Genomic DNA, 27,225 nt, shown 5'->3' with positions numbered 1-27,225 from the left:
AGCGAATAAGTAATAGCTCCTAGCGCGATAGGAGCATAGATTTTTTTCCATCTCCGACATCAAATGGTAAATTTTTTCTTCTTAAATTACAAATAAAGCTACGCAAAAATAGAGAGATCCGCTTTTGTACACTCGATTTTTTAATTAGACGCTTTTAGTTTCCCTCCATTGTCGAGTCTACGAGTACGTCTGTAGAGCTCTATTTCGGCCGTCGTCAATAGACGCGGCCGTGCCTGTATCTAAGCTGTATGCAATCAATGTGTCTTTGATTGCGTCATAGATACTTGAAGGGGAAGTATTTTGTTATTTTTTTGTTTTTTGTAAATAAACGTTTTAGGATGTATTTGAACTCGAAATTAAATGTACTGAATATGAAATCTAAAGCACTGTTGTAAATGACCAGTTTGTAAGGACTTGTTTTACTGTACATCTAGTAACTATGAAAATGAAGTCTTTTTGTAATATTTGCTGTACATGGAATTGTGTTGCTATCTGATTCGTCCACGTCAAAAGCATATCTACATAATACATTGTACTTTTTCGTAGTTATTTTTTGATTGTCACTTCCGAAAATGGATATCCAAGGAAGATACAATGTTCGGAGTCCTGGTAAGTAATTTAACTTATGGTGTCATGTGTGATTGCGGAAATTGTCACAATGTCGAGCTTACAAAACGTGTGTTTTATTTCTTCCTCACCATAGCAGTTAAAAGGTTAATGCGAGAAGCGTGTGAATTGAAGGATTCCACGGAAGAATACTGGGCACGCCCACTAGATGACAACTTGTTCGAATGGCATTTTACTGTGCGTGGACCGCCGGCTACCGACTTTGAAGGTGGAGTGTATCACGGAAGGATAATACTACCAACGGAGTATCCCATGAAACCTCCAAATATAATACTGTTAACAGTGAGTAGGCCTATATGCTGACTATAAATTTGTACATTCAGTAAAAAGGAAGGACAAGAAATGCTTCCTCTGCTTTTTGAAGACAGCGTTTTGTTACAACTTTGAATGAAAGTGTACGTTGATACCGGTTTCATCTCTCGATATCATATTTTGAGACAGTGTTAGATGAGCATCTCACTTTTGTAGAGCAGACATAGAGTATTTGGGAGGTGCCACATTCATTAGAAATTATAAATTTTGTGGATAGCAATATGTGGGAGCACGCGCAACAGGCGTAGGTCTAGAAAACATGAGGGGCACCTGCAGTTAACTTTAATCTGTTCATGTATCACCTTGAAGCTGTACTTACCTATTTAACACGCAAAAGCAAGGAAATAGGTGTTACTGGTGATTTTAATGTGGGTTTTTGTAAAAACTCTTAATGTAAGCTAATTTATTAGGCCTACAGTCAGTAACACTATTACTGAACTTCTTTCCTACCATAAGCTTCCCAACTAGGGTGACTAATCGCTCACAAACAGCCATTGATAATATCTTTATAGAAAGGTCTAATGAATAGAATTATATTACAAAACCAATAGTCGAAAGATCTCTCAAACTGTGACATGCAGTTTCATGTGTTCTGTGTTAATACTGAACAAGATATAATATCCACTAAATCTGAATTCAAGAGAGTTGTCATCAGTAAGCCAAAATTGACTAAAATTGATTGTTTTAGGACACCCCTCAAAGACATGAGCTGGAGTTATGTTTGCATTGCTCATGACATGAATGCAAATGTCCACAATAAAATCTTTAAAATCAAAAAACTTTTAGTGGTTATGATGAAATATCAACAAAGTTAATTACAGAGTGTGCTTCAGAATTGAACAACATATTAAGCTACCTGTTTGATCAGTTATTTATCAATGGATCATTTCGTGAATGGCTGAAATATGCCTTTGTTTGAGAAATAAGTTAAAAAAGAGGCATCAAATTTCCATCCAGTTTCATTGCTGCCAGCATTCTTGAAAATTTTAGAAAAGGTAACATACAGTCAGCTTATTATCAGACAACGAATAATTTATTGAAAAAAATCACAGTTTGGACTTCTTAAGGATTCAAATAGTGAGTAAGGTTATTTACATGCACAGTGAGAATGTATTTAATTCATCAGACAGTAAATTAAAGGCTGGTAGTGTATTACATGGTTTGTCAAAGGCATTTAACTTGTAGATTGCAATATCCTTTTAAGTAAATTAGAATATTATGGTGGATCAGGAAAGTCTGCAAAATGGTTAGAATTTTATCTCTCTGACAGGAAGAAAATGAGGCCAATAGGAAAAAGATGTGTGTTAAATTATCAAGCATTATCCAACTGGAAGGTCATTACATGTGGTATCCCAAGGTTCCATCTTTGGGCCTTTACCTTTTGTTGTGTATATCAGTGACTTTCCATCAGTGACATTACCAGATAGCGAGTTTGTTTTGCTTGCACATGATTCAAACATTGCAGTGAATAGCAAATCAAGTATAGTCGTAGAAATGTTGCTTCATGGAGTTTTCATGGACATTAATAAATGGTTCGTTGACACATCTTTGTCATTAAGCTTAGAGAAAAATCTCTGTTTGCAGTGGGGCTGTTGTAAAACATAACTGATGTAAAAATGAAAAAGCTTTGATTCCATAATGTCATAAGGGATCGTTTTTGTGGTAACCCATCAATGCAAGCTAAATTTTTCTGAGTCCAAAAATATATAACTTGAATTATTTGTGGAGTGAACTAAAAGCATACGGCAGAGGCCTCTTTAAGGAACTGAGGACATTAACCACTTCTTCCCAGTACTGTATATTTATGCCTTAATGAAACTTTTCATTAAAAGTATATCTCTTTATTTTTAGACCAACAGCTCACTTGAATCAGTACTAGAAATAAGAATAATTTTCATAGAGATTTTAATGCCAGTTGCTTTTGTCCATAAATTTTTCCAAGCATATTAGCGGGCTGACGACCATTTTGTGAATATGTCCATAAGTAAAAATTATCAATATACCATAAGGATGAACGTTTGGACACAAAAGACAGGGTATCTCCCAATTATTATCCCAATGCATTTTATTCTGTCATCCAAGAGTATCTGTATTTTAATCTCCTTTACACAGTTGTCCCCAAAGATAATAAGATTGGCTGTGCATAAGTACACACTCAGAACCAAGAACAACATTGTTCGATGAGGTTTCGGGATTGCAGTCGGATCATGTTGACTTCTTGCCACGATATTTCGGCTAGCAATCGTCCAGCCATCTTCAGTCAATGGAGACTGCAAGTTCCTGGTGTTGTATTTATAGCAAAAATTTGTGCAGAAACCCATGTGCATTGGCGGCCGTCACAGGAGCGTCCTCTGTCGAAATCCGCACGCTCTGGAAATACTGTTCTGTCTGTGGCACACATGTGCATGCTTAAAGGTGAAAACTACATGTTTTCCCTTTGTCAGAATGCGCACTCGTGTCGCTAAAAACCAGACGTCAGATGTCACAAGATGTGTCATTATGAATAAACTGCCTTCCTGTCAGAAGAAATTAGATAGATCACCGGGTCCCAAGCCTTGTCCAGTTGAAAACCGCCATCACGATTTATCAGATTTTGTGCTAGGCATATTCTCACAGATTCTTTAATTACTGAATCCCAAAAAATTTTCGCTGGGGCCAAGATTTTTGTGGCAGAAAAATCCATAGCGTGTCCTGTGGTGGTACAGTGCTCAGCCATGGCCGGCTTACTGGGCTGCAAAAGGTGAGTGTGGCGCTCGAGTTCAATGCATCTTTCGTGTATTGTGTGTGTTGTCTGACTGATGTAAGCTTTGCCACACTGGCAAAGAATTTTGTAGGTCCTGGTCTTCTGCAGACCCAGATCATCTTTTACTGAACTGAGAAGGGCACTAATCTTCGCCGGTGGCTGGAAGATTACTTTTACTTAATATTTCCTTAGGATCCTGCCTATTTTAGATGAAAAGTTGCCGATGTGACGGACACCTGAAGATGGCTGGACGATTGCCAGCCAAAATATCATGGCAGGAAGTCAACATGATCCAACAGCAATGCCGAAACCTCATCGAACATTCAGTACGCCGTGAAAACTTGAAGAATCACAAGACCAATATTCTCTACTAAAATTTAGTATTTTTACTACAGTGTTAACGGCCATCCATACAGCACTACAAAACATAATGGCTTTCCCTGGATGGGATTTTTTATGTATGCAGCATCTCTTTGGGTGCTTTGCAAACAAAAGACAAGTGCTGTCCAAAACATCCATTGTATATGTAGCCATGAACAACTGGGTGGTATCTACTGTACAGGGATATCCCTAGCTTTTTCTCTGGACACCAAACCATGTTGGCGTTCCAGATAATAAACTGGCTGACAGGCTAGCCAAAGAAGCCACGAGGAAGGAAATACTCAAACTAGTTATTCCAGGTGCTGACTCAAGGACACACGTCCATGACGTGTCCTTAGGAAATGGGAAAACAAATGGCAAGGTAGTCAGCAACCAAATAAACTATGGACCATCAAACACACCACCAAGGTCTGTCAGATTTTGCTAGAAGCTCAAGAAGAGGAGGTATTGGCTTATGCTGTCTCAGAATTGAACATATCTAAATAACTCGAGACTTTCTACTATGAAAAGAACAAACCCCCAGGTGTGTCTGTGGAAGAACATTGTTTTGCTACATCCTGAAGACTGTAAGACTATCAACGATTGGCGACATCAAATGGGCCTAAGGCAACACTTGTCAGAGATTCTAGCAGATGATGAAACAGCACCACCCAGTCTGTTCTTCACACCTGACCCTGGCTTAGACAGCAAAATATCTCCATTTCTGCATTAACCTAAGATACTACATGTATTAGGTTACCAGTTTAACTTCCAAGCAGTGATCTTAGTTTTCTATTCTGAGAGTTGAATTTTAGTAGGCTAATTACCCATTTATGTACCGAGTACAAAAGTGTGATAGTTTTATTACCATTGAACAAAGAGAGGAACAAAAAAAGGCTTGTACCTATATTTTTGGATGCCAGGTGTGGATAAAGATGCTAATAACCACATATTCAGAATCGTCTGTTATTCATGAACACACATTTTCAATAACTTGTCAGCGATCATAAAAAGTTTTACTAGTAGTAAAGTCCAGTTTAAAAAAAACTAAAGGATTTATTGGTAGCCAACTCCTCGTCCTTCAGCGACTAATTTCAAAAGCGGTGAACTATGTGTTGCATGTGTGATTGATAATGTCAAATAATATGAGTATTACATATAAGCTGACTTCTGTACAAATTCAGTGCAACAATGTGACCACATAGTATTGAGTATTTAAATGTTTTGTCACAGATTTGTTGTTATCTTCTAAATTAAAATATGTTTTAAGATGTTTTGACTTATTCCACTTCCATGAGGAACATTTCTTTAAAAATTTCGAGAACTTTAAGATGATTGACATCAAAAGTGCATTTATGCTGCCAATTAAGATTAGAGCCCTTCTTGCAACTGAGGAAACCTGGAGCATACAAGATTCCGTGCCATTGTGGGATGGCATATGTTGGCCGTATTATGTGTATTATACATTATCAATGTGTAGAACATCATTGTAACACTCATTTGCTCCAGCCAGAGAAATCCGCAGTGGCAGAACAATGTTTTAATTTGTTGAAATCACTGTAGAAGAATATTTTCCACATCACGTTGAAATACGAATGTTCTTCCTTTTGGATCTACAGAAGTCGTTACCTTTGGCATTTAAGAATGCTTCCATATTTTTTAATATATTGTACATGTAGATGGCACTGTAACGTATTTCTTCGCCATGTCGGAAACTTGTTGGTTCATGAGGATTAGATTAGATTAGATTTACTTTCATTCTAATTGATCTATAGTGAGGAGGTCCTCCAGGATGTAGAGCATGTCAGAAAAACAACAATACATGACAGATATTTACAACTAAAACAAATAAGCTAATGTACCATTCCACAGATCCCAAGTGGAATGATCGTCATTTTTTAATGAACACTATATGAAAAGAGTCATTTTACAAATACTAATGCACTGAATCTAAAATAAAAGAGTTTATTTATTTATAAGGTAATAAACGTGCAATACAACTACTATAATACTTATTTACAATGAACACATTACTGCACTGAAATGGTGCAGAAGTTATAATATCACACACACAAATCAGTTAGTTCTACTGAGAAATTCATCAATGGAGTAGAAGAAGTTGACCACCAATAAATCCTTTAGGTTTCTCTTAAACTGAATTTCATTGGTTGTTAAACTTTTTATGGCTGCTGGCAAGTTATTGAAAATGTGTGTTCCTGAATAATGCACAATTTTTTGTACAAGACTAAGTGACTTTAAATCCTTGTGAAGATTATTCTTATTTCTAGTATTGATTCCATGAATTGAGCTGTTGGTTTGAAAAAGTGATATATTTTTAATGACAAATTTCATTGAGGAATAAATATATTGGGAAGCAGTAGTTAGTATCCCTAGTTCCCTAAACAGGCTTCTGCAGGATGTTCTTGAGTTCACACCACATATAACTCTTACTGCACGTTTTTGTGTCCGGTAAACCTTTAGCTTGGCTTGATGAATTACCCCAAAAAATAATCCCATATGACATTATGGAAAAGTTTTATTGCTTCATGAGGAAGTATGGGTGTCGAGGTTTGTATTGTCAACTGCTTTCTAATTACACTGTTGTTGCCCATTTCTGTCCAGTTTTGTGTCTAGAAAAATTAGAATTTGTTAAAATTTTTTTCAGTTACTTATATTTCTGCTAACCATTGCATCTTCAAGTCACTGTTGACTGCACAGTGCTGTTACATTGGCTATCTCTATTATTCAGACACTTGTTAATTGAAAAAAAAAATCACTGTTCTAATCACTTTGCCTAGTTCACCCCCAAACTGTGTTGCTTTACTCTTTACCTGCAATGCAGCTATGCAAATGCTGACACACTTACCATTCTTAGATCCCTCAGATTTCCGTCTCAAAAGGTTTCATGATGTCAGGGTGTACGCAAGTATTGCCAAGTTGTAACACACCTGTTTTCTTCCAGATATGTAGACTATGTTCAGAGGGTGTCACAGCAAGGTATTTGTAATATACAAGGTGTCAAATCTTTTGCGTCAAATTTAATCTGGTGGTAGGGGATCCGCAAGTGGTTGTATTGAGATAGGGAACCTGTGGTCAGAAATATGACAACAGTGTATTTCGTAGTAATTGTTAAGTAATGACCATCAGTCTCAGTGCATGCAGGGAAACAGCACATGAAGTCCTGACACACTCAAAGATTCCTGGTGTCTGTTGTACCAGAAGACAGACAGCTTGGACACTAGCAAGCAGATCTTTGTCCATTTTGATGAGGGTTTCATACACCAACCTCTTGACGTAACCCAAGGAAAAGGCCCACAGGTGTGAGATCCGGTGATCGCACTGGCCATAGGACAGGACCTCCCGCAATGATGAGGGTACATGTTGTTCAGGTGCTCACGGAAATTAACATTGAAATGGGCTGGTGCACTGTGTTGAAACAAATCCTTTTGTGGAAAATAAGGGGTAGAGTCTCAAAGGACTGTGGCTGTACATCTTTGCAGGAACACCAGGTAACGTAGACCAGTCAAATGAAGAGGCAGAAAATAAGATCCTATTAGGTATTTTGAACAATGCTCGCCCATACGTTGATCAGAGAATTGCTGCTGGTGGCCACAGAAGTGGGTGGCCTGGGGATTGTCCTCACTTCAAGCGTGACTGTTGCAGCTGTTGAAAACATCACCACAGGTGAATGAGGCCTCAACTTTGAACAATAAAAACTGTACAAAATTCGGCACTACGGCACTGTGGTGGATAATCCATTGACAGAAGTGAATGTGGGCTCAAAATCCATTGGTCCCAGTACTAGCAAACGTTCTTTATGACAGGACTGTAGTACCTAATCAGTCAGTACTCTCCGCACTTATCCTTTGAAGTGTGCGTTTCTCAGGCAAGTTGATGGCTTCATATGCTGGGTAGTTCGACAAATAATCCAACACTGTCCCCTCAGTCTGCTATTCAGACATGTCTGTGGCGGGAACCTTAGCCAGCTATCTGTGGCGTGAATGACCCTGACTCTCGTAAGTTGGTATCCACAGAGATAAATGTCTTCCAGTTAGGATGAAACCTGTTGGGAAATTTATCTCTGTACATTTGTGCCACTTTACAGGCATTACTTCCTGCTGCACCATACATTAAATGCATTCCTACCTGACACCAGGGATAGTGGTGTGCATGTGGCACATGTTGCACGTGCTATGAGCTAAGTTGTGTACATCATGTCTGTCTGATGGTGAGGTGTGTATGCTGTTTATCACCCACTGCCTGTTCCAGTGTACATCAGACACAGTGCATCTTTGTGAGAGTGTGGCAGAACTGTGTGCACTGTTGCAATTCAAGCATTGAGACTGGGGGTCATCGTTATGAACGATTACTATGAGTTACATTGTTGCAGTGTGTGCTGTGTATGTCCATGAAACAATAAATATGCATTTACAACTGTTGGTTACCTATCTCAATGCAACTGGTTGTTGATCCACTACCACCTATATCAATTTGACCCAAAAGGCTTGTGACACCCTGTATATCGCTTGAGTTTGAGTATTCATCAGTTGATTAAGAACAGAAGCACTGTGATGATATTATACTTGCAATTTTTAAAATACTTTTTCATCACGCATTTTCATATCATTCATGTGCCACTGAACAACTGTTTAATAGCAGAGCAACTTTCCTACAGATGTTTATACTGCGTACACTACAGAGAGTGATTCGAACTGTAGAGGTCAGGGTGTACAATCTCTGGAGTGACATATGAAGCTGCCTTTGATAGATCAGGGCATATAGCAGTCACGTCCCAGGGCACGGCTGCAGTGGAGTAGTGGCAGGTGTTCGATGGCTGACATGATGGAAACATATTTCCATAACAGTCACTATAGAGTCTTGTACCAAGGAAGCAAGGGAGGGTGGTGTTATGGGTGGCTGGTATCCTCTTTATACAACACAAATGTACACATGGATTAATACGGTTCTTTATTTCCATGACCTGGATACTTAACTTTAATAGAGTCCTTGTGTTGTGGTACAAGCTCATCAGTAAAGTTCTCTTACAGTCGGTATCAGTAATCTTGCTATTACAAACTTTAGTCTCACTGCTAGTCTCAGTCTGGTCACCATGCACTGTCGTAGCCTGAGTGAGTTAGTGAGGCCTTCTGGTCAGCGGCACCACTCTTAAGTACATCATGCTGTTGAGAGGGCGCTGGCAGCGTGTTGCTTGTTGGTGTGTTTCTGGCCTCTCTCGTGATAGGTGCACTTGGTACAGTGCCTACTGTCGATCTTCATGCTACATCTTTGCCGACCTGTGCTGGCGACAGTCAGTACAGTCACAGTAGTGGATATGGAGGCAGAAGGCAATCAGTGGCTTCTGTGATGCAGGTGGTCATGGCTGGTGAAGCTTGCCAGTGTCAGCAGCAGCCCACAAGTTGATAGCATGCCGTGTGTTCCCTTGCATGATGGCTGCAGCTGGCAAGATGCTGTTCTCAGCACAGTGGCACTGATGATGACTCAGGAATGAGGGACAGCATGTTCACATTTCTGGAAAAATCTCACAATACATTTCATAGTGTGACATACATATTACATCGTTGCTACCTAGTCTTAAATAAAACTTGTAAAAATTTTTAAGAAACACCCATGGAGAATTACATTAGCTACTGCTGGTTGGTATGCACAGTGTGGCAACAAGCCAGTTGCATTGACATGTGTGCGAAAGGATTGCGAGAGGCACAAGCTGTGCTCTGTGAAACCTGCACTGCGCAGTGGTAATACCTTGAGTGAGCAGGATGGTGTTAACACACTAGGGCTCGAACCATGTTATGAGCTACATGACTGGGTCCTGGGTAGTAGTGCAACAAAAGCATCCTGTAGCAGTATAAATAATTGTGAATTTTGAGACAGATTCATTTGAAACCCAGCATTACTACCCCAACACCAGGGCTTGCCAGGCAGTGAGATGATGGATGTTTGAAACTGGGTCAGGGCAGCTGCCTCCTGTACCATATCCAGGTTTTGAGACTTGGCGCCACAATGCAGTAGATTTCGGCATTTGCCAATGCAAGACTCCTAGCAGGAGGCAGTGGGTCATGTCCTATGCTTGGTGGTCATCCCTCGTCACTGCAGAAGATGCGAATGGTGCCCAAGTTTCCTGGCTACAGTCATGAAACAGCAGAAGGCAGATGCAGCAAGAAGAAGAAGAAGAAGAAGAAGAAGAAGAAGAAGTGTGCCATTGATATCAGGGCCTTGGCCTGCTGGATTAATGCCAGCTTGCTGCCTGGCCTGTCATCAGCATCGCAGGACACTAATGCGTGTACTGTCTTGCAGGGCGGAGGCCAGCTGTTTGCTGATCATCTGTAGCATGCCACAGTGCAGAGGGGGTGTGTCTGCCGCACATTGGCATTGGAGAAATGTTTAATTTAAAAGTAATAAAGTATTTTTCTCAACCACCAGGCTATCACTGGGCCCACTCCTTGCACAGGCTGCAACAGTGGTGCCATAGGTCGTGCCACCCTCTAACAAAGTGGTGTCAGAAATGGGTTTGCTAAGAGGACTAATGAAGTCATAGAAGATTTTTCAGACAGAATTAGAAAAATCAATGTGCATACATGTGATTTACCACAGAATGATGGGGTGGACAAGGTAGTGCTATAGGAACCTGAGCAAAGGGCACTCAATGCTTTCTTGAAGGGTTTAGCACCTGAAATGTCTAGGAGGGTGTGCACTGGTGTTGTAAGGGATCTCCATGCAGCAGTGAGGCTAGCAGTGGAATTTGAAGAAACTAATAGTGCGACAGGAGTAAGAGATAGACTAAGTGTGTTTGCAATGAATATAAAATGTTTCAGTTGTGCGTGTAATGGACACATGCGGAGGGAATAACAATAGAGGTGGTCTGGGCACACACTAAACTCAAAAGGGAACCCCAAAATTGCCAAAATGTGTTCCCAGTAAAAACAAATGCTGGAAATATGTATTCAGAAGCAGAATGTGCCACAGCAGGTATAATCAGTGGAGAAAGGTATAATTTCTGTTCAATACAGAGGTGCGTGTCTCTGTGGCCTCTAGAGATTAAGTCAGTCACAGACAATGAGGCCTACTGTGTTATAATTTGTGTTAGGTGAGGAATAACAAATTATATGAGGCCACTGGGGTCAGTAATGATGAATTTTCAATTTGAGGCAACCAAGTTTAGGCAGTGTGTAGAAGTGGTATCTCATGTAAGCGAGGGTTACAGTATGACCTTTAAGGCTTTCTCCATCAGCAACATACCATTGACCTTCAGTGACATGTGGTGAAACAAGAAGACGTGTGCAGTGATGGGATTGACTTTCTGAAACCATCTGTACGGTGATGTAGGTTTCCCAGCATTCACTCTGGTGGGTCCATGTTGGTGCGTAATCACAAAAAGTTTCTGAAATTTTGCATGGTCTTCTACAGCTTTAATAAAGGAATATTATGCAGACTAGTTGTGTAGCATAATGGTTAAGATGCAGTCCTCCCATGCCAAATGTTATGAGTTTGAATCTCATTAGGTGCTAAGTCCGCCCTCGGTAGCTGAGTGGTCAGCGTGACAGAATGTCAATCCTAAGGGCCCGGGTTCGATTCCCAGCTGGGTCGGAGATTTTCTCTGCTGAGGGACTGGGTGTTGTGTTGTCCTAATCATCATCATTTCATCCCCATCGACACGCAAGTCGCTGAAGTGGTGTCAAATCGCAAGACTTGCATCAGGCGAATGGTCTACCCGACGGGAGGTCCTAGTCACACGACATTTATTATTATTATTAGGTGCTAAGATTTTTTTTTATTTTAAAATCTGTATGGAAGTGACTTTGATCATTATTTTATTCTGGTAATTGGTTTAAATATAATTTTTTAATTTCTGTTTCTTTGCCATTTCAATTTAATGATCCTACTAACTTTCTCATTTGCTCTCATTTTTATTCCTGTCTTTCTTTTCCACTTGGAATCGTTGTTCTTGTGATTTTAATTATTTTTGTTTATTAATTGCTATTTAATTACTTCCATGTTATCGTCCAGTATTTTCACCCTTGTTATTGCATTCATTATTTCTATTCCGCCTCTTGCTTGAATTTCGTTATAATCCCTTCCTTTGTTTAAATCTTCATCTGCATTATTTTGTCCATATTGCGATAAGAATTCATGTTTACAAGTTTGTATAATGATTACCATCCAAAAACACATACATCCTGTAATGAAAAATACATTTTAGGCACAACTGCACAATCATTATAAATAGATTATTTTGTTTTTTGTTTGTTAATCAGTAGATTGGCATTTTGAAATGTTTAAATATTATGATAGATAAATAAAACTAATTAAATTCAAATGCACAGAGATACCAATTGGAAAAAAGAGTGAGAGGAAGAAAAACTGAGATCAATTGAGAAAGTTAATATGGTGATTAAAATGATGTAACTAAGGAATATAAATAAAGCGGATTACAGTTAAATGATTAATTGAATAGAGGTAATTATCAAAGTCATGTCAATAAAGATTTAAAAATAAAGAATTTCAAAGCATCTGACAAAATTTGAACTCTCAATCTTTTGCATATGACAGCTGTACGTTAACTATTACACCATGCAACCAGTCTGTGTAATACTCCTTTTAATAAAGCTGTAGAGCATCACATGAAATTCTAGTTTTTTTTCCACAAATGAGGGCCCATCAGGGTGAATAGTTGCAGGGTGTGTTACCTGCACTTTATGCTAAGTCACTGTGTAGATGATTTCAAAAGCTGATCCCACTACTAGAGAACTCTCCTTGTTAGTGGGAAGACATTATGGCTAGTGAAAACTGACTGTTGTCAGTTTTGATTTGTCATAATAAGCAATCAAGTTACACTATGAGCAATGACATTGAGGCTTAATTCGCATGATTGCGTGTCGAACAGCACTGGGAAGCTGCTTTGGGCGAGTGTGGAGCTTGACTTAGCAGTTGATATGATGTGTACTCTGGAAATGCTGAAGGTTAGTGATGTATTGAATACAGTGTGTTGCCTAGTAGGGTAAAGTGTTGTACACATACAGGAAAAGGACAGAGGTGAGGTAACACCTATCAGTGTGGGTAATTTTGGTGCTGAGGACCAAAGGGAACATTAGTGGCAATGTTAGAGATTCCAGAAGAGGAAGATTTCTGCACAAAAGATGCAAACTATGAAAAGGTGCAGAATGCCTGCAACAGTTCCAGTTGTGGCCACCAGATGCATGTCTGGTGCTTTACACTGTTTGTATGATAATATGACAGCCACACACTCATTTGACAGGCCATAATTTGAGTTATCTATGTGGCTGCCGAGAAGAGAGACTGTATGCTGTTAGTGAAAGTGTTTTATGTGAACAATTATAGCGCTCCATTGAGAGAGTATCTCTGACGTAAAGCTCTGAGGAGATGCTTCTGGTCATTAAATGGTTTAAAAATGATGTTAATGACATTCAAAAATATGAGTGAGCTTGGTGTGGCATCTGGAATGGAAGGCGTCCTATATCAGTGGAAGTTATTGACGAGGTGGGAGCTCATGCAGTGTCTGAAATTTGTCCATCCCGTGATCCACATCACAGAAAGTTTTGTGGTGTATTTCACACTGATACTCGTGTAATATTCTGACAGCGCAGCAATGTCATGATCTGCAGCAATGTTCTGAATCTTGTTTTCTGCCATGGATCAAAGTTGATGACATGTGGGCAGACAATATGCTATGGAGTGATGAGGCACAGGGTGCAGTGAATGCACAGAACTGCTGATTTTGGCGTAGTGTTAAACCGTGTGTTGTGCACAAAGAGCAATTGCATTCGCCCTATATGCCTGTGTGGCGTGGATTGACACCGTCTTTATTCTCAGTCCATTATTCTTTGAAGAGAATACACTCAGAGGGGCTATCAGGCGTACCGTGACATGTGCATGTTATTGAGACCTCCTTGTACAGGATGTGATTCTTGTTTTGGAAGAGCACAATTGTGTGGAAACCACTGTTTCCAAGCAAGATGGAGCAACACATCATGCAGCTCACTCAGTGATAAGTCTGCATAATGCAGCTTTCCAAAAATGTTTCCTATTCACAGCGCTAGGTTTGCATCTAGTGACCAAAATTGGAACTATTTTTTTTCCATCGTAAATCCAGTCTGCAATTATGTACTAGAATGTGTACCAAGTTTCAGTGACATACAGTATTACAGCCCATGTGGACCTCTTTGAGTAGCTGCACTTTATAACCCCACAATAGAAGAGGGCTGTAGCCCACGGGGAGCAGGAATTGGAATTGTAACAAAACAGTCTATGGATGATTCAAGGAAATACAGTGAGATGACCACAGATTCTTACCCCATTCTAAATATCACTGAAACAATTGAGTATCTTGGGCAGCACTGGTATTTCTCAATGATGAATTTGAGGGGTGAGTACCATCAGTTGGAGATGATTTGAGAGGATAGACCAAAGACTGCATTTTTAGTACCTTGGGGATGTTAAGACTGTAGAAGGATGCCATTTGCTTTGAAAAGTGCACCAGCATCATGTCACCATTTTTTTAAAAAATGGAGTGTTGAAGGGATTAAAGCCCCATAAGTGTTTAGTGTATTTGGATGACATATGTTTATACAAGAACACAGGCAGTGACCAAGGGAAGTATTCAGGAGATGACAGACTGCACGTTTAATACTGAGTACCAAGAAGTATCATTTTATTTTGGAACAGGTAAATTACTTGGGACAAGTAATTAGTAAGGATGGTGTGAGGCCTGATCAGAGATTGATACAGGTGGTATGAGATTTTCCAGCATCAGGGACAAGCAAAGAATTACAGCTGCCTGAGACATGGTCTGGGCAGCTGCTTCCCACACTAAGTCTACTTTGTAAGACTTGATAGCACAGCACAGCAGACCTACCATTTGCATCTGCTGATGCCAGACCCCTGGCAGGAGGCAGCAAGTCGTATTGCAAATGCATCATTCTTCCCTCATCACCTCGGAAGGTACAAGCTGTGCCTGAGGCACTGGGGTGTGGGCATTCAACAGCAGATGGCAGACACAGTGAGAAGAACTGTTTTGCTAATGTCAGGGTCTGGGCCTACTGACAGATGGCTGGCTTGCTGCCTGGCATGATGTCAGTATCACAGGGTGCTGACACATGTACCGTTCTGCTGGGCAGAGGCCAGCTATCTGTTGACAATCACCAGCCAGCCATGCTGAAGTGAGGCTTGTTTGCCTCACATTGACAACTAAGAAATGTGTGATTAAAAAGTAATAAAGTGTTTTTTGCAGCCACCAGTCTTTCACTGGGCCCCACCAGGTTGCCACACAGCCCACTCCCCCACATGATCTGCAACAAAATTATGCCAGAGGTTATACCAACCGCAACAGTGTACAACATTCTCCAGTTCTTCTTGCTCTAATTCATTGTGAATCACATTGTTTGTTGATACTTGTTAAATTAATAGCTATTTTCTAATATTAGTTCAGTAAGATGCTGATTGATGCAATGGGAGCACTGTGTTTATTCACTAAGTAGCTGAGAGATGAAAAGCTGCTCCTTATATGTCACTAATTGTGTCATTAATAGGTAATCCACTACCCCACAGTTCCAGTCTCATCATCCCTTTAAGTTGACCCTGCTCATAGCAGTTTATGATGACCACTTTGTGTTTGAACATGTAATAGATCCAGTACATTCGGGTTATTTGAAAGTAAGGGTACAGTGGCAGTAAATAAAGTAGGCCTCCTCTTACTCCTGCTTTCCCTAAAAACAACTGTAACTTGAAAGCCTTTTCATTTGTCTGGACGACTTGGGTCAAGCATACACAAAACCCGTTCCTTGCTACTCCCTTGTCATGATATGCACAGCCTCACAATTACTTTTAACTAAAAAAAAAACATAATTTCAAATGCATTGATAAAGCAAAATAAACAATATTCTCCCCAAAAATTCTTAAAACAACATTCGTCTGCCAGCACTGATTCTCATTAATCCAATAACCACTGGCAAATCCTCAGTGTGCCGTAAACCACATAAATTCCTCACAACTCACCTCACAGAAATCGCTTGAAGGCACTTATGGTCATCCATGATTGTGACATTATATCTCCTCCTCCTCCTCCTCCTCCTGCCCCCCTTTTTAAAAGGCTGGATGCTTGCAACTCTTTCCACATACGCATCATGAATGAATAAACCTTCCTGTTACGTCAATACATCCTCGTCTTTCCCAATTCCTTACACAGTAAACTCCCTACCATGCCTACAGCTACAAAAACTTCAAAGCATGTGAAGTAAATCTGCCTATATTGACAAAAACAAGAAAATTACATGAAAAAACATAAACTTCCACAACTTTTACAAGGACCCCATATTTTCTACACAATTAATCACAAAGAATAAATACTGTCAAAATACACATGGTAATCTACCTATTTACTTGTGTGATCTGAGTGTGTTCAGTGTACTTCACATGTGGCTTGCATGTGTGTTTCAGTCTTCTTGCTTCACTTTTTACGTGCTCCATCTTCCCAGGCGTGTCACTAGTACCTGTGGTAACCTGTCTGGAGCGTCATTAAAAGGACAAGTGCACCCTTCAAGGACAATGGCCGTCCATGTTGCCAGTTGCAGCTTAACATTTACCAGTGACATCATTTCCACATCTTGGTACAGTACCTCATATTGCATAATAAATTTCTTCGTCTTACCCTTCAGTTTACACCAGCAAGTTAATATCACTCGTGGGCCAACCGTATACTCTGGGGATTCCTATGCTGTCCCATTTTCTCGTGATGCTTGGAGTGCCTTCATGTTCACCTACTGCACTCACTTCCACACATCCTGTAATGTTTTAGCAAAGTTGCATACAGGTTCCCTGTGTTTACTTTCTGCCATTGGTTTCATAACCTCAAATGGTGATGGCATCTTCCTTCCACACACTATCTCGTTTGGCAAGAGACTGATACTGTCATGCACCTTTGAATTATACACAGCCATAACATATGGTAGATAAACATCCTTGTGCTGAAGGTGACTATTGACATAATATCTCAGCATCTTCCTGGTTGTTTGGTGAATGTGTTCAGTTCTCTCATTAACTTATGGGTGCAGCAGTGTAGTTCTTAGTTTCCAGATACATACCAGGTGACACAATTATTTCATTAGCTCTGACATAAGTTGTTGCCCTGATCCGTGATTATAGTCTCGGGGATGCCAGACTTCAACAACCACTCATTTAATTTCTTGCTCAGAATATGAAGCATGTAGGTGCAGGTTACACCTCACATATATCTGGGCAATGGCCTTGGAGGCCAAAACCAGTCATGGATTCTAAAATAAAAAGAAAAGTGCAGTTGGTGGTGTCACATTATTCAAAACTAGTTGTCTACTATCAACTGCGCTATGTATTTACTTTCTGATTTTGAATGACAGTCACAGTGACATATCACAAAAAATGATTTACAATTATCAAAACATAGCAGTTATCCACTTTCATCTGGCTAAACATATATAAGCTGTCTGTCTCAATCATATCGAGTGGTTGGTTGCCTCTGTTAACCCCTGGAGCTGTTCAGGCTGTGGTTGCTTACATTGCCTCTAAATGTGACCTTTGCCCACACTTGTAGCACCTCACATCTGCAAAGAAGATGCTCCTTTGGTCTTGCATCCCTGTCAGCACATCCAACTCTTCTAACTCTATGATTATCCTGATACTATTGGCCAGACCTCTGGGGTTTCCTGTATAGACCCTCCTCTACAATATCACACGGAAGCCCCCTTAGAAAAGCATCCAGTATTCCATGCTCTACTTCCTGAAGAATAACACTGTTTGCCTCACTGTTCTCTGTCAACTGATAGGTCTGAGCATTTATTTCTCTTATATAAACTATCCGCCAATTGATTTCGCCTCTGACACACTCCACTCAGTTGCTCATGAAAGAACCTGTTTTGTTTCCTACAGTACTGCAAAATCTCTTCCTTAAGCTACCTGACTGTATATGATTTGTCACATCCTCATGATATGTAACATACCACTTAGCATCACCTGTTAAGTTCAGTTTGGCCATCTACAATAATTGTTCAACTGCCCGGCTGTAGTCTTTTGGCTGATTCTAGGCCACCTATAAATGCCAACACGTCCTCCACTGTCTGGCCCGAAAAAGGGATAGTGCATCTGAATGTTGTCTGCCTTTAGAACCTCTATTGCATCTAATAGAGCTTGAAATGCCTCCTGCGGGGAAACAACCTGTGTATTTGCCTGTGACATAGCGGAACCTTTATCCACCAAAATTAAATATAACACAATAACAGAGAAAAAACAAAGACGGCAGAAATACAGACTCTTTCAATAACAACACACTGCTTTTAATCATTTTATGCAATCGTCATTGACTCTGTACGCAGCTTGGTAAAATGACCGTAGCACTGGGACACGTGACACATAAGACACTGCCTGTGCAATGGCCCAACAGAACGCACAGCTTGCATCTCATTGGCCGCATGATTGTCCACAGTATTTTCTGATATGTTCTCCCAACCCTCCCCTTGCACACAAACAGTAAAGGAGGGAGGGGTGGGGAATCTCACCATGCTGCATCATCAAAGCTGCAAGCTGAAGCTGGCATAAACGTCCACATTCCAGCCATTTGTAGCAGCTGAGAACTTTGACACTACTTGTTGAAGTAATGATATACGACCTCTGTGGTGGCAGGTGAAGCTGGCTGTGATAGGTCAGCCTGTGCGGCAGTCCACCTCTTAGAGTGTGGTTGCAGTGGAGTGGTGGCAGCTGTCAGTTATATCACATCAGATCAACTTACTATATCTTCTTATCAGAGTTCATGATATAGTTTGCTAAAGTGTAGAATACAGAATTCTCTCTAACACAAACACAGCTAACTGGAGGTACTGCTCTTTGGCAGAATAAGCATGTGCTGCAATTAGCTCTAGAGTATCTGGTGGCCATTCCTCTTGCAGTAGCGTTGTTCCTCAACATTTAAATCTCTCTCTCTTGGGGAGGTCCCCAAAGTCAACCACTGGGAATCTGCACTGATTACCTCCATTGCTATGCTGTCAATAAAGCTGTGGTGTCTGCTGAAGCTCCAGAAATGCAAAGTGTCTTGTAGAAGACATCATTTTGATGTGAGATGATTTCTGGTAGTAAAAAAGTTTTCCATTCAAGACTAGTATCAGAGGTAATTTCACATTACGATGTCACCCACAGGATGGCAGTGGCTTACAATCCACAGATTAAACGCACTACAGAATGCTATAATGAGACATTGACAGATATACTCTTGGTGTATGTTGGTGGCAAGCAGAGAAATTGGGAGACAATAATGCCCGTTGTTACATTCGCATGTGACACACTGAAGCAAGAGACTACAGGCTTCACATTGTTCTTCCTACTCCATGGTTGTGTAAGTGGATACATTCTTCCCATTTCAACTGTGTGATATGAAGGATACCTGCATGAAATACGTGATCACCAGGTCTGAAGAAGCAAGGCAGCTGGCTCATGTATGGACTTTGGACACAAAGTAGAAGGATTGAGAGTGCCATAAGGCCAAGCAGTGGCCAGTGAGATACGGTTGGGAGACTTGGTATTGAAAAGACCGGAAAGGAGGACTATTGGAAAAGTTACTAAAAACTTTTGTGGGCCATATTATATCATTTGTCACTTGTTGGACGTCACATATGAAGTCAAGATTATGATCTTTCATCAGGAAGACAAAAGCACATAGATGTTGTCCATGTCCTCTGTATGACTCTGTACTAAAGTCCAGAGTGGCAATGGGAGGATTGAGGAAGCTGAAGACATATTTGTCAATCACGATTCTTCGACAAGAGGGACTGCCTTCAATGCTCAGTGTGGTTGAAGAGGATGTGAGAATCTGCCAGAGGAACATGGACAAGATCTAGATCCAGGGTACCATAGTTGGCTGCAATGACAGCTTCTGAAACAGTGGGTTACTGTTACTCCAGGAGAGGGATCAGTGCCGCAAGTTGTGGTGCATACAGTGTGAGGCAGTTGTTAGGATTGATGTCTGGCATGTGTGTGTCGCCATTCAAACACAACCACCAGAAGTTATTTCTTGTTTAATTATCATTTCTGGAAGGCTCTTAGAATATCTTACGTGTGTAAGTTTGCATGATCTGGAATATTCACTGTATGTATAAATAACTGCACTATATGTCCAGGAGCTGCTAACATGAGTAACGTAGAGGTAGATATCCTCAGAGTAGTGAAGCAACTTAAATCTCTTAACAAAAGCAAGTCTTCTGGTCCAGATTATATACCAGTTAGATTACTTTCAGAATATGCTGATACAATAGCTCCATACTTAAGAATCATATACAGCCGTCCGATCGACAAAAGATCCATACCCAAAGACAGGAAAGTCACACATGTCACACCAATGTTCGAGAAAGGTAGTAGGAGTAACCCACTAAATTACAGGCCCATATCATTGACGTTGATATGCAGCAGGGTTTTGGAACATATATTGTGTCCAAACATTTTGAATTACCTCGAAGAAAACGATCTATTGACACACAGACAACACAAATTTAGAAAGCATAGTTCTTGTGAAACACAACTAGCTCTTTGCTTGCACAAAGTGTTGATTGCAATTGACAAGTTATTTCAGATTGATTCTGTATTTCTGGAAAAGGCTTTTGACTCTGTACCACACAAGCGGTTTGCAGTGAAATTGCGTGCTTATGTTCATGAACCACGGGCAACGTATGAGTGGCCAAGTAAGTGGTCCCGACAGTCGGGATACCAGTTACTTTGGAATAAGGCTGGGCATCTCGGACATATTCTGAGTCGTGGTCACCTTCGTGCTCATACGGCAAAGACTACCAAATCCACCGGTTAGTCCCTCAGCCGTTAGGGGTAGAACCCAATGGGACTCGGGGCAAGTAAGGCTAGCAACCTGCTTCCCTGGTACTTTAAATATGATGCTGGCAATAATCAGAGCAAAATGCGTCGGACCTTTGGAGGTGACGGAGTCCCACCTCTAACTGACAAACCAGGGACTCCTAAGATACGACTTGGCAAACAAATGGTAATGAGATGGGGAGCTATTAATATCAATGGGGGCTACTCTAGGAAGAAGGTAGAGCTGGCAGAGGCTGCAAGTAAGATGGGGCTGGACGTTTTAGCTGTTAGTGACATTCGGGTAAGGGGTGAGAAAGAAGAGGAAGTGGGAGAATACAAGGTCTACCTGTCAGGAGTCAAAGCAGGAATAGTACAATGGGGTGTAGGGATTTACATCAGGAAAGAAATGGAACCCAGCGTAGTTGCAATAAGGTATGTAAACGAACGACTGATGTCGATAGATTTGACAGTGTCTAGCAAGAAAATTAGGATTGTGTCAGTATATTCGCATTGTGAAGGGACAGATCAAGATAAGATGGATAGTTTTTATGAGGCACTCAGTGATGTAGTTGTTAGAGTAAAGGACAAGGACAGTGTTCTGCTCATGGGTGATTTTAACGCCAGGATTGGAAATCGAACAGAAGGGTATGAAAAGGTTATGGGTAAATTTGGAGAGGATATGGAGACCAACAGTAACGGGAAACAACTCTTGGATTTCTGTGCCAGTATGGGCTTAGTAATCACAAACTCCTTTTTTAAACATAAGAACATTCACCGGTATACTTGGGAAGGCAGGGGAACCAGATCTGTCATTGACTATATAATAACAGATCAGGAATTCAGGGAGGCTGTGAGGGACACACGTGTATTCAGGGGATTCTTTGATGACACTGATCATTATTTAATCTGCAATGAAATTGGGATTGTGGGGCCGAAAGTGCAGGAGGTTAGGTCCATATGTAGGAGGATAAGAGTGGAGAAACTTCAGGATAAGGAAATCAGGCACAAGTACATAACAGCGATCTCAGAAAGGTACCAGTTAGTTGAATGTAGTCAATTACAGTCATTGGAAAAGGAATGGACAAGGTACTGGGACACAGTACTAGAAGTGGCTAAAGAATGTCTTGAAACAGTAGTGTGTAAAAGTAGGATGAAGCAAACAGCTTGGTGGAATGATACAGTCAAGGCAGCCTGTAAAAGGAAAAAGAAGGCGTATCAAAAATGGCTACATACCAGAACCCAGGTAGATAGAGAAAGTTATGTTGAAGAAAGAAACAAAGCCAAACAGATAATTGCAGCATCCAAGAAGAAATCGTGGGAAGACTTTGGAAACAGGTTGGAGACTATGGGTCAAGCTGCTGGAAAACCATTCTGGAGTGTAATTAGCAGTCTTCGAAAGGGAGGTAAGAAGGAAATGACAAGTATTTTGGACAGGTCAGGAACACTGCTGGTGAATCCTGTGGATGCCTTGGGCAGATGGAGGGAATATTTTGAAGAGTTGCTCAATGTAGGTGAAAATGCGATCAGTACTGTTTCAGATTTCGAGGTAGAATGGGATAGGAATGATGATGGAAATAGGATCACATTTGAGGAAGTGGAAAAAATGGTCAGTAGATTGCAGTGCAATAAAGCGGCTGGGGTGGATGAAATTAAGTCGGAACTCATCAAATACAGTGGAATGTCAGGTCTTAAATGGCTACACAGGATAATTGAAATGGCCTGGGAGTCGGGACAGGTTCCATCAGATTGGACAAAAGCAGTAATCACACCAATCTTTAAACATGGAAACAGAAAAGATTGTAACAACTACAGAGGTATCTCTTTAATCAGCGTTGTGGGTAAAATCTTCGCAGCTACTGTTGAAAGGAAAGTGTGAGTATTAGTTGAGGACCAATTGGATGAAAATCAGTGTGGGTTTAGGCCTCTTAGAGGTTGTCAGGACCAGATCTTTAGCTTACGGCAAATAATGGAGAAGTGTTATGAGTGGAACAGGGAATTGTATCTATGCTTTGTAGATCTAGAAAAGGCATATGACCGGGTTCCTAGGAGGAAGTTATTGTCTGTTCTACAAGATTATGGAATAGGAGGCAAACTTTTGCAAGCAATTAAAGGTCTTTACATGGATTGTCAGGCAGCAGTTAGAGTTGACAGTAAATTGAGTTCGTGGTTCAGAGTAGTTTCAGGGGTAAGACAAGGCTGCAACCTGTCTCCACTGTTTTTCATATTATTTATGGATCATATGTTGAAAACAATAGACTGGCTGGGTGAGATTAAGATATGTGAACACAAAATAAGCAGTCTTGCATATGCGGATGACTTAGTTGTGATGGCAGATTCGATTGAAAGTTTGCAAAGTAATATTTCAGAGCTAGATCAGAAATGTAAGGACTATGGTATGAAGATTAGCATCTCCAAAACGAAAGTAATGTCAGTGGGAAAGAAATATAAACGGATTGAATGCCAAATAGGAGGAACAAAGTTAGAACAGGTGGACGGTTTCAAGTACTTAGGATGCATATTCTCACAGGACGGCAACATAGTGAAAGAACTGGAAGCGAGGTGTAGCAAAGCTAATGCAGTGAGCGCTCAGCTACGATCTACTCTCTTCTGCAAGAAGGAAGTCAGTACCAAGACTAAGTTATCTGTGCACCGTTCAATCTTTCGACCAACTTTGTTGTATGGGAGCGAAAGCTGGGTGGATTCAGGTTACCTTATCCACAAGGTTGAGGTTACGGATATGAAAGTAGCTAGGATGATTGCAGGTACTAGTAGATGGGAACAATGGCAGGAGGGTGTCTACAATGAGGAAATCAAAGAAAAACTGGGAATGAACTCTATAGATGTAACAGTCAGGGCGAACAGGCTTAGATGGTGGGGTCATGTTACACGCATGGGAGAAGCAAGGTTACCCAAGAGACTCATGGATTCAGCAGTAGAGGGTAGGAGGAGTCGGGGCAGACCGAGGAGAAGGTACCTGGATTCGGTTAAGAATGATTTTGAAGTAATAGGTTTAACATCAGAAGAGGCACCAATGTTAGCACTGAATAGGGGATCATGGAGGAACTGTATAAGGGGGCCTATGCTCCAGACTGAACGCTGAAAGGCATAATCAGTCTTAAATGATGATGATGATGATTTAGAAAAGATGTCTGTATGGTGCGAAAATTGGAAATTGACCCTAAATAATGAAAAGTGTGAGGTCATCCCCATAATGTTAAAAGAAATCCGTTAAACTTCATTTACACAATAAATCAGTAAAATCTAAAGGCTGTAAATTCAACTAAATACCTAGGTATTACAATTATGAACAACTTAAATTGGAAAGAAAATGCTGTGGGGAAGGCTAACCAAAGACTACATTTTATTTGCAGAACACTTAGAAAATGTAACAGATCTACTAAAGAGACTGCCTACACTATGATTGGCTGTCATCTTTTAGAATACTGCTGTGCGGTGTGGGATTCTTACCAGATAGGATTGGCAGAGTACATTAAAAAAGTTCAAAGAAGGGCAGCATGTTTTATATTATTGCAAAATAGGGGACAGAGTGTCACTGAAATGATACAGGATTTGGGGTGGACATAATTAAAACAAAGGTGTTTTTCATTGTAGTAGAATTTTCTCTCGAAATTTCAGTCACCAACTGTCTTCTGCGAATGCGAAAGTATTTTACCGTTGCTGACCTGCTTAGGGAAAAACGATCACCATAATAAAGTAAGGGAAATCAGAGCTTGCACGGAAAGATATTGGTGTTCGTTTTTTCCGCGCATTATATGTGATTGGAATAATAGAGATTTGTGAAGGTGTTTTGGTGAACCTTCCGCCAGGCACTTCTATGTGATTTGCAGAGTATCCATGTAGATGTAGATTTAGATCCATTCTGTGTTGTCTATTGGTGTTCGTAATAAATGTGCTTACACTGCTAAGTGTTGTATTTCATTTAATACCCTGTTTTTGGATTTGACTTGAGTGTGGTGACAGTAAGCGTATCAGTTTACATGTACAACTCTGTTAATTTCGTTGTTCGGTTTTGTTTGTTATTTGTTGTAGTTCTATGACTAAATTCTTCTGAAACATAATAAAAAGAACTAATCTACTGCTGACACTTCCTCACTCCGTGCAGAAATCCATTTTAGAGCAACGCTTATGTAATATGGCTTGTTTAATGTTCAGTTTTTATTGGTGTAAGTACCGTATTTACTTGAATCTAAGCCGCACTTTTTTACGGTTTTTGTTATCCAAAAAGCCGCCTGCGGCTTAGGATCGAGTGCAAAGCAAGTGGAAGTTCTGAAAAAAGTTGGTAGGTGCCGCCACAACTAACTTATGCCGTCGAATATATGTAGCTCTACACAGGCATGCTTTGTAGGCACAAAGATAAATACTGGCGCCAAAACCTCCGCGTCAGTAAATAAATTAAAAAAAAAAAAGAAAGGTGGAAGACGAGCTTTTTTTCTCCGCCCCGAGTTTCGACCACTGCATTTTCATACATTATCCAACGAAGTAAATACAAATTCTGTATTGTTCATCTTCAAATGTAGCAGAATTTCAATGTACTACGAAAATCCGACATGCAAGACTGTTTGGGATGTTTGTCAATATGGCCAACTCTACTTTCTGAATTTTTTCCTACCTGTGAGAAGAGATGGTTGCTAATAGGAACATGATGAAATGTGAATCACATGCAGTATTCTCTTCACCATAAGATACGTATCGTGTCATGTTTATATTCGTATTATTCTTATGCCTAATAGTGATACAGTCAGAAATGAAGCACGTCAACTGACTAGATTTTTAATTCTAAGATGACTCTAATTTCTGTGCAGAATTTAATGTATTAAAGAAGCGGCCGCAAAGATTTTCAAACGGAGAAACATTTTCACCTTACTCTCGTCCAGAACATGTTCTATCATACGCAGTCTATTATTTGGTTCTTGTTGATCATTATCAAAGAAAGCAGCAGTGGAAGTAACAACAAATAGCAGTCTCTTGCCATTGCTTCGCAAATGAGACGATTACTCTCTCTTTTTTTTTTTAATTGTAAGCGACGGTAGCGCGCACAAAAGCAAGCCATGCCGCGAGCGGTGACAGGCCGTAAACACGCACCATCAGAATGCGACAAACAATGCGTGACACAGTACAGTAATGCATTTTCAGCTTAGAGTGACGCAAACACCTATAACAAAGAAAACAGCACTTATGAGATCAAAGCAAAATAAGCAATTGATTCAAACCAGACGAAGCACGTGAAAAAGGAAGGGTACCCGTATAAATACGGATGGAGCGCCTGACGCATAGCAATGGCTACCTGGTAAAGCTTAACTGCTAAGCTTACGACTCGAACCAAACTACTGTAGCTGTATCGTCATTCATTCGACCTAAATTGTGTCTCATATTACAATGGACCAACTTTGTTTCGATTTGGAGGTGCGGCCTAAAACTTTACTCTCCCCTTGAATTTTGAGTCTCAAATTTCCGGTGCGGCTTAGATTCGGGAATTTTTTTTCCCTTTATTTCAAGTCTCATTTTTCAGGTGCGGCTTAGATTCGAGTAAATACGGTATCATTCTTTACAATTAAATAATTGTCTAAGGTGATCATTTTCATGTAATACAAAAGAATCGATGTAATTATTACTGGTTTTTCTCCCAAAAAGAGTGTAGGAACACCTTGTAAGAAATTATAATGCATGCTGCCACTGATGTTTCCTTCTTATTGGTCATTATTTTCATTTATTTATTTTTGTAGCATCAGTCATTTGCATCAGGCATATTTCAGAAATCACATCATTTTTGGTAATTATTTGATTTGTCTCATCCTTAGTTGAATGATAAGAAAGGTCATCAGTCTTTGTCGTAATTGCAATTGAGTTTGTCTTTTTGCCAGATGTGTCAGAAGGAGCAACATGTCAACCTTAAGATAAATGCAGGACTTTCTCAAAATTTGTCAAAACTTTAAGTGTGGGAGCTCTCAAAATGTTACTGCAAAGCTGATGTTCTGCAAACATTTCGCTTGTATGAACTAGCCTGAAGGTGTTGAAAGAGTTGAATGTGTTTCCCACTTCTACTTTTCCTGGGTGCATTTGAATAATTATGGCTAAAATGTCAGAGGTTACAGATGAACATCAGCAGCCAGGATATTTACCAAAAGTAATTCAATAATTGTGGAAGAAGACATTTGATAATTACTGGGGATTATGAAAACTACCGAACTGTATTTGTAGTGTTGACAGAAAGTGCAGCAGGATTACAGCTCCTGCTAAATCTGAATCAACATTTTATATTTCCAGTCTGTAGTCTTGTGAGTTTTTTCTAGATGAAGATTATTTTTACC

General features: G+C 40.2%; 1 protein-coding gene across 1 annotated transcript in view; it reads left to right on the top strand.

Annotated features, from left to right (window-relative positions):
• Window positions 1-255: 255 nt before the first annotated feature.
• The window catches only part of LOC126184929 (ubiquitin-conjugating enzyme E2 J1-like), a 53,434-nt gene continuing 26,464 nt past the window's right edge, over window positions 256-27,225 (top strand). Inside the window, exons 1-3 of the mRNA XM_049927605.1 lie at window positions 256-406; window positions 547-609; window positions 704-909. Of these exons, the coding sequence (XP_049783562.1) occupies window positions 573-609; window positions 704-909 (243 nt within the window). The 5' untranslated portion in view covers window positions 256-406; window positions 547-572. The remainder of the gene's footprint in view (window positions 407-546; window positions 610-703; window positions 910-27,225) is intronic.

Source organism: Schistocerca cancellata, chromosome 1, assembly GCF_023864275.1.
Source record: "Schistocerca cancellata isolate TAMUIC-IGC-003103 chromosome 1, iqSchCanc2.1, whole genome shotgun sequence".
Taxonomy (NCBI): domain Eukaryota; kingdom Metazoa; phylum Arthropoda; class Insecta; order Orthoptera; family Acrididae; genus Schistocerca; species Schistocerca cancellata.
This window is presented reverse-complemented; position numbering and strand designations above follow the sequence as displayed.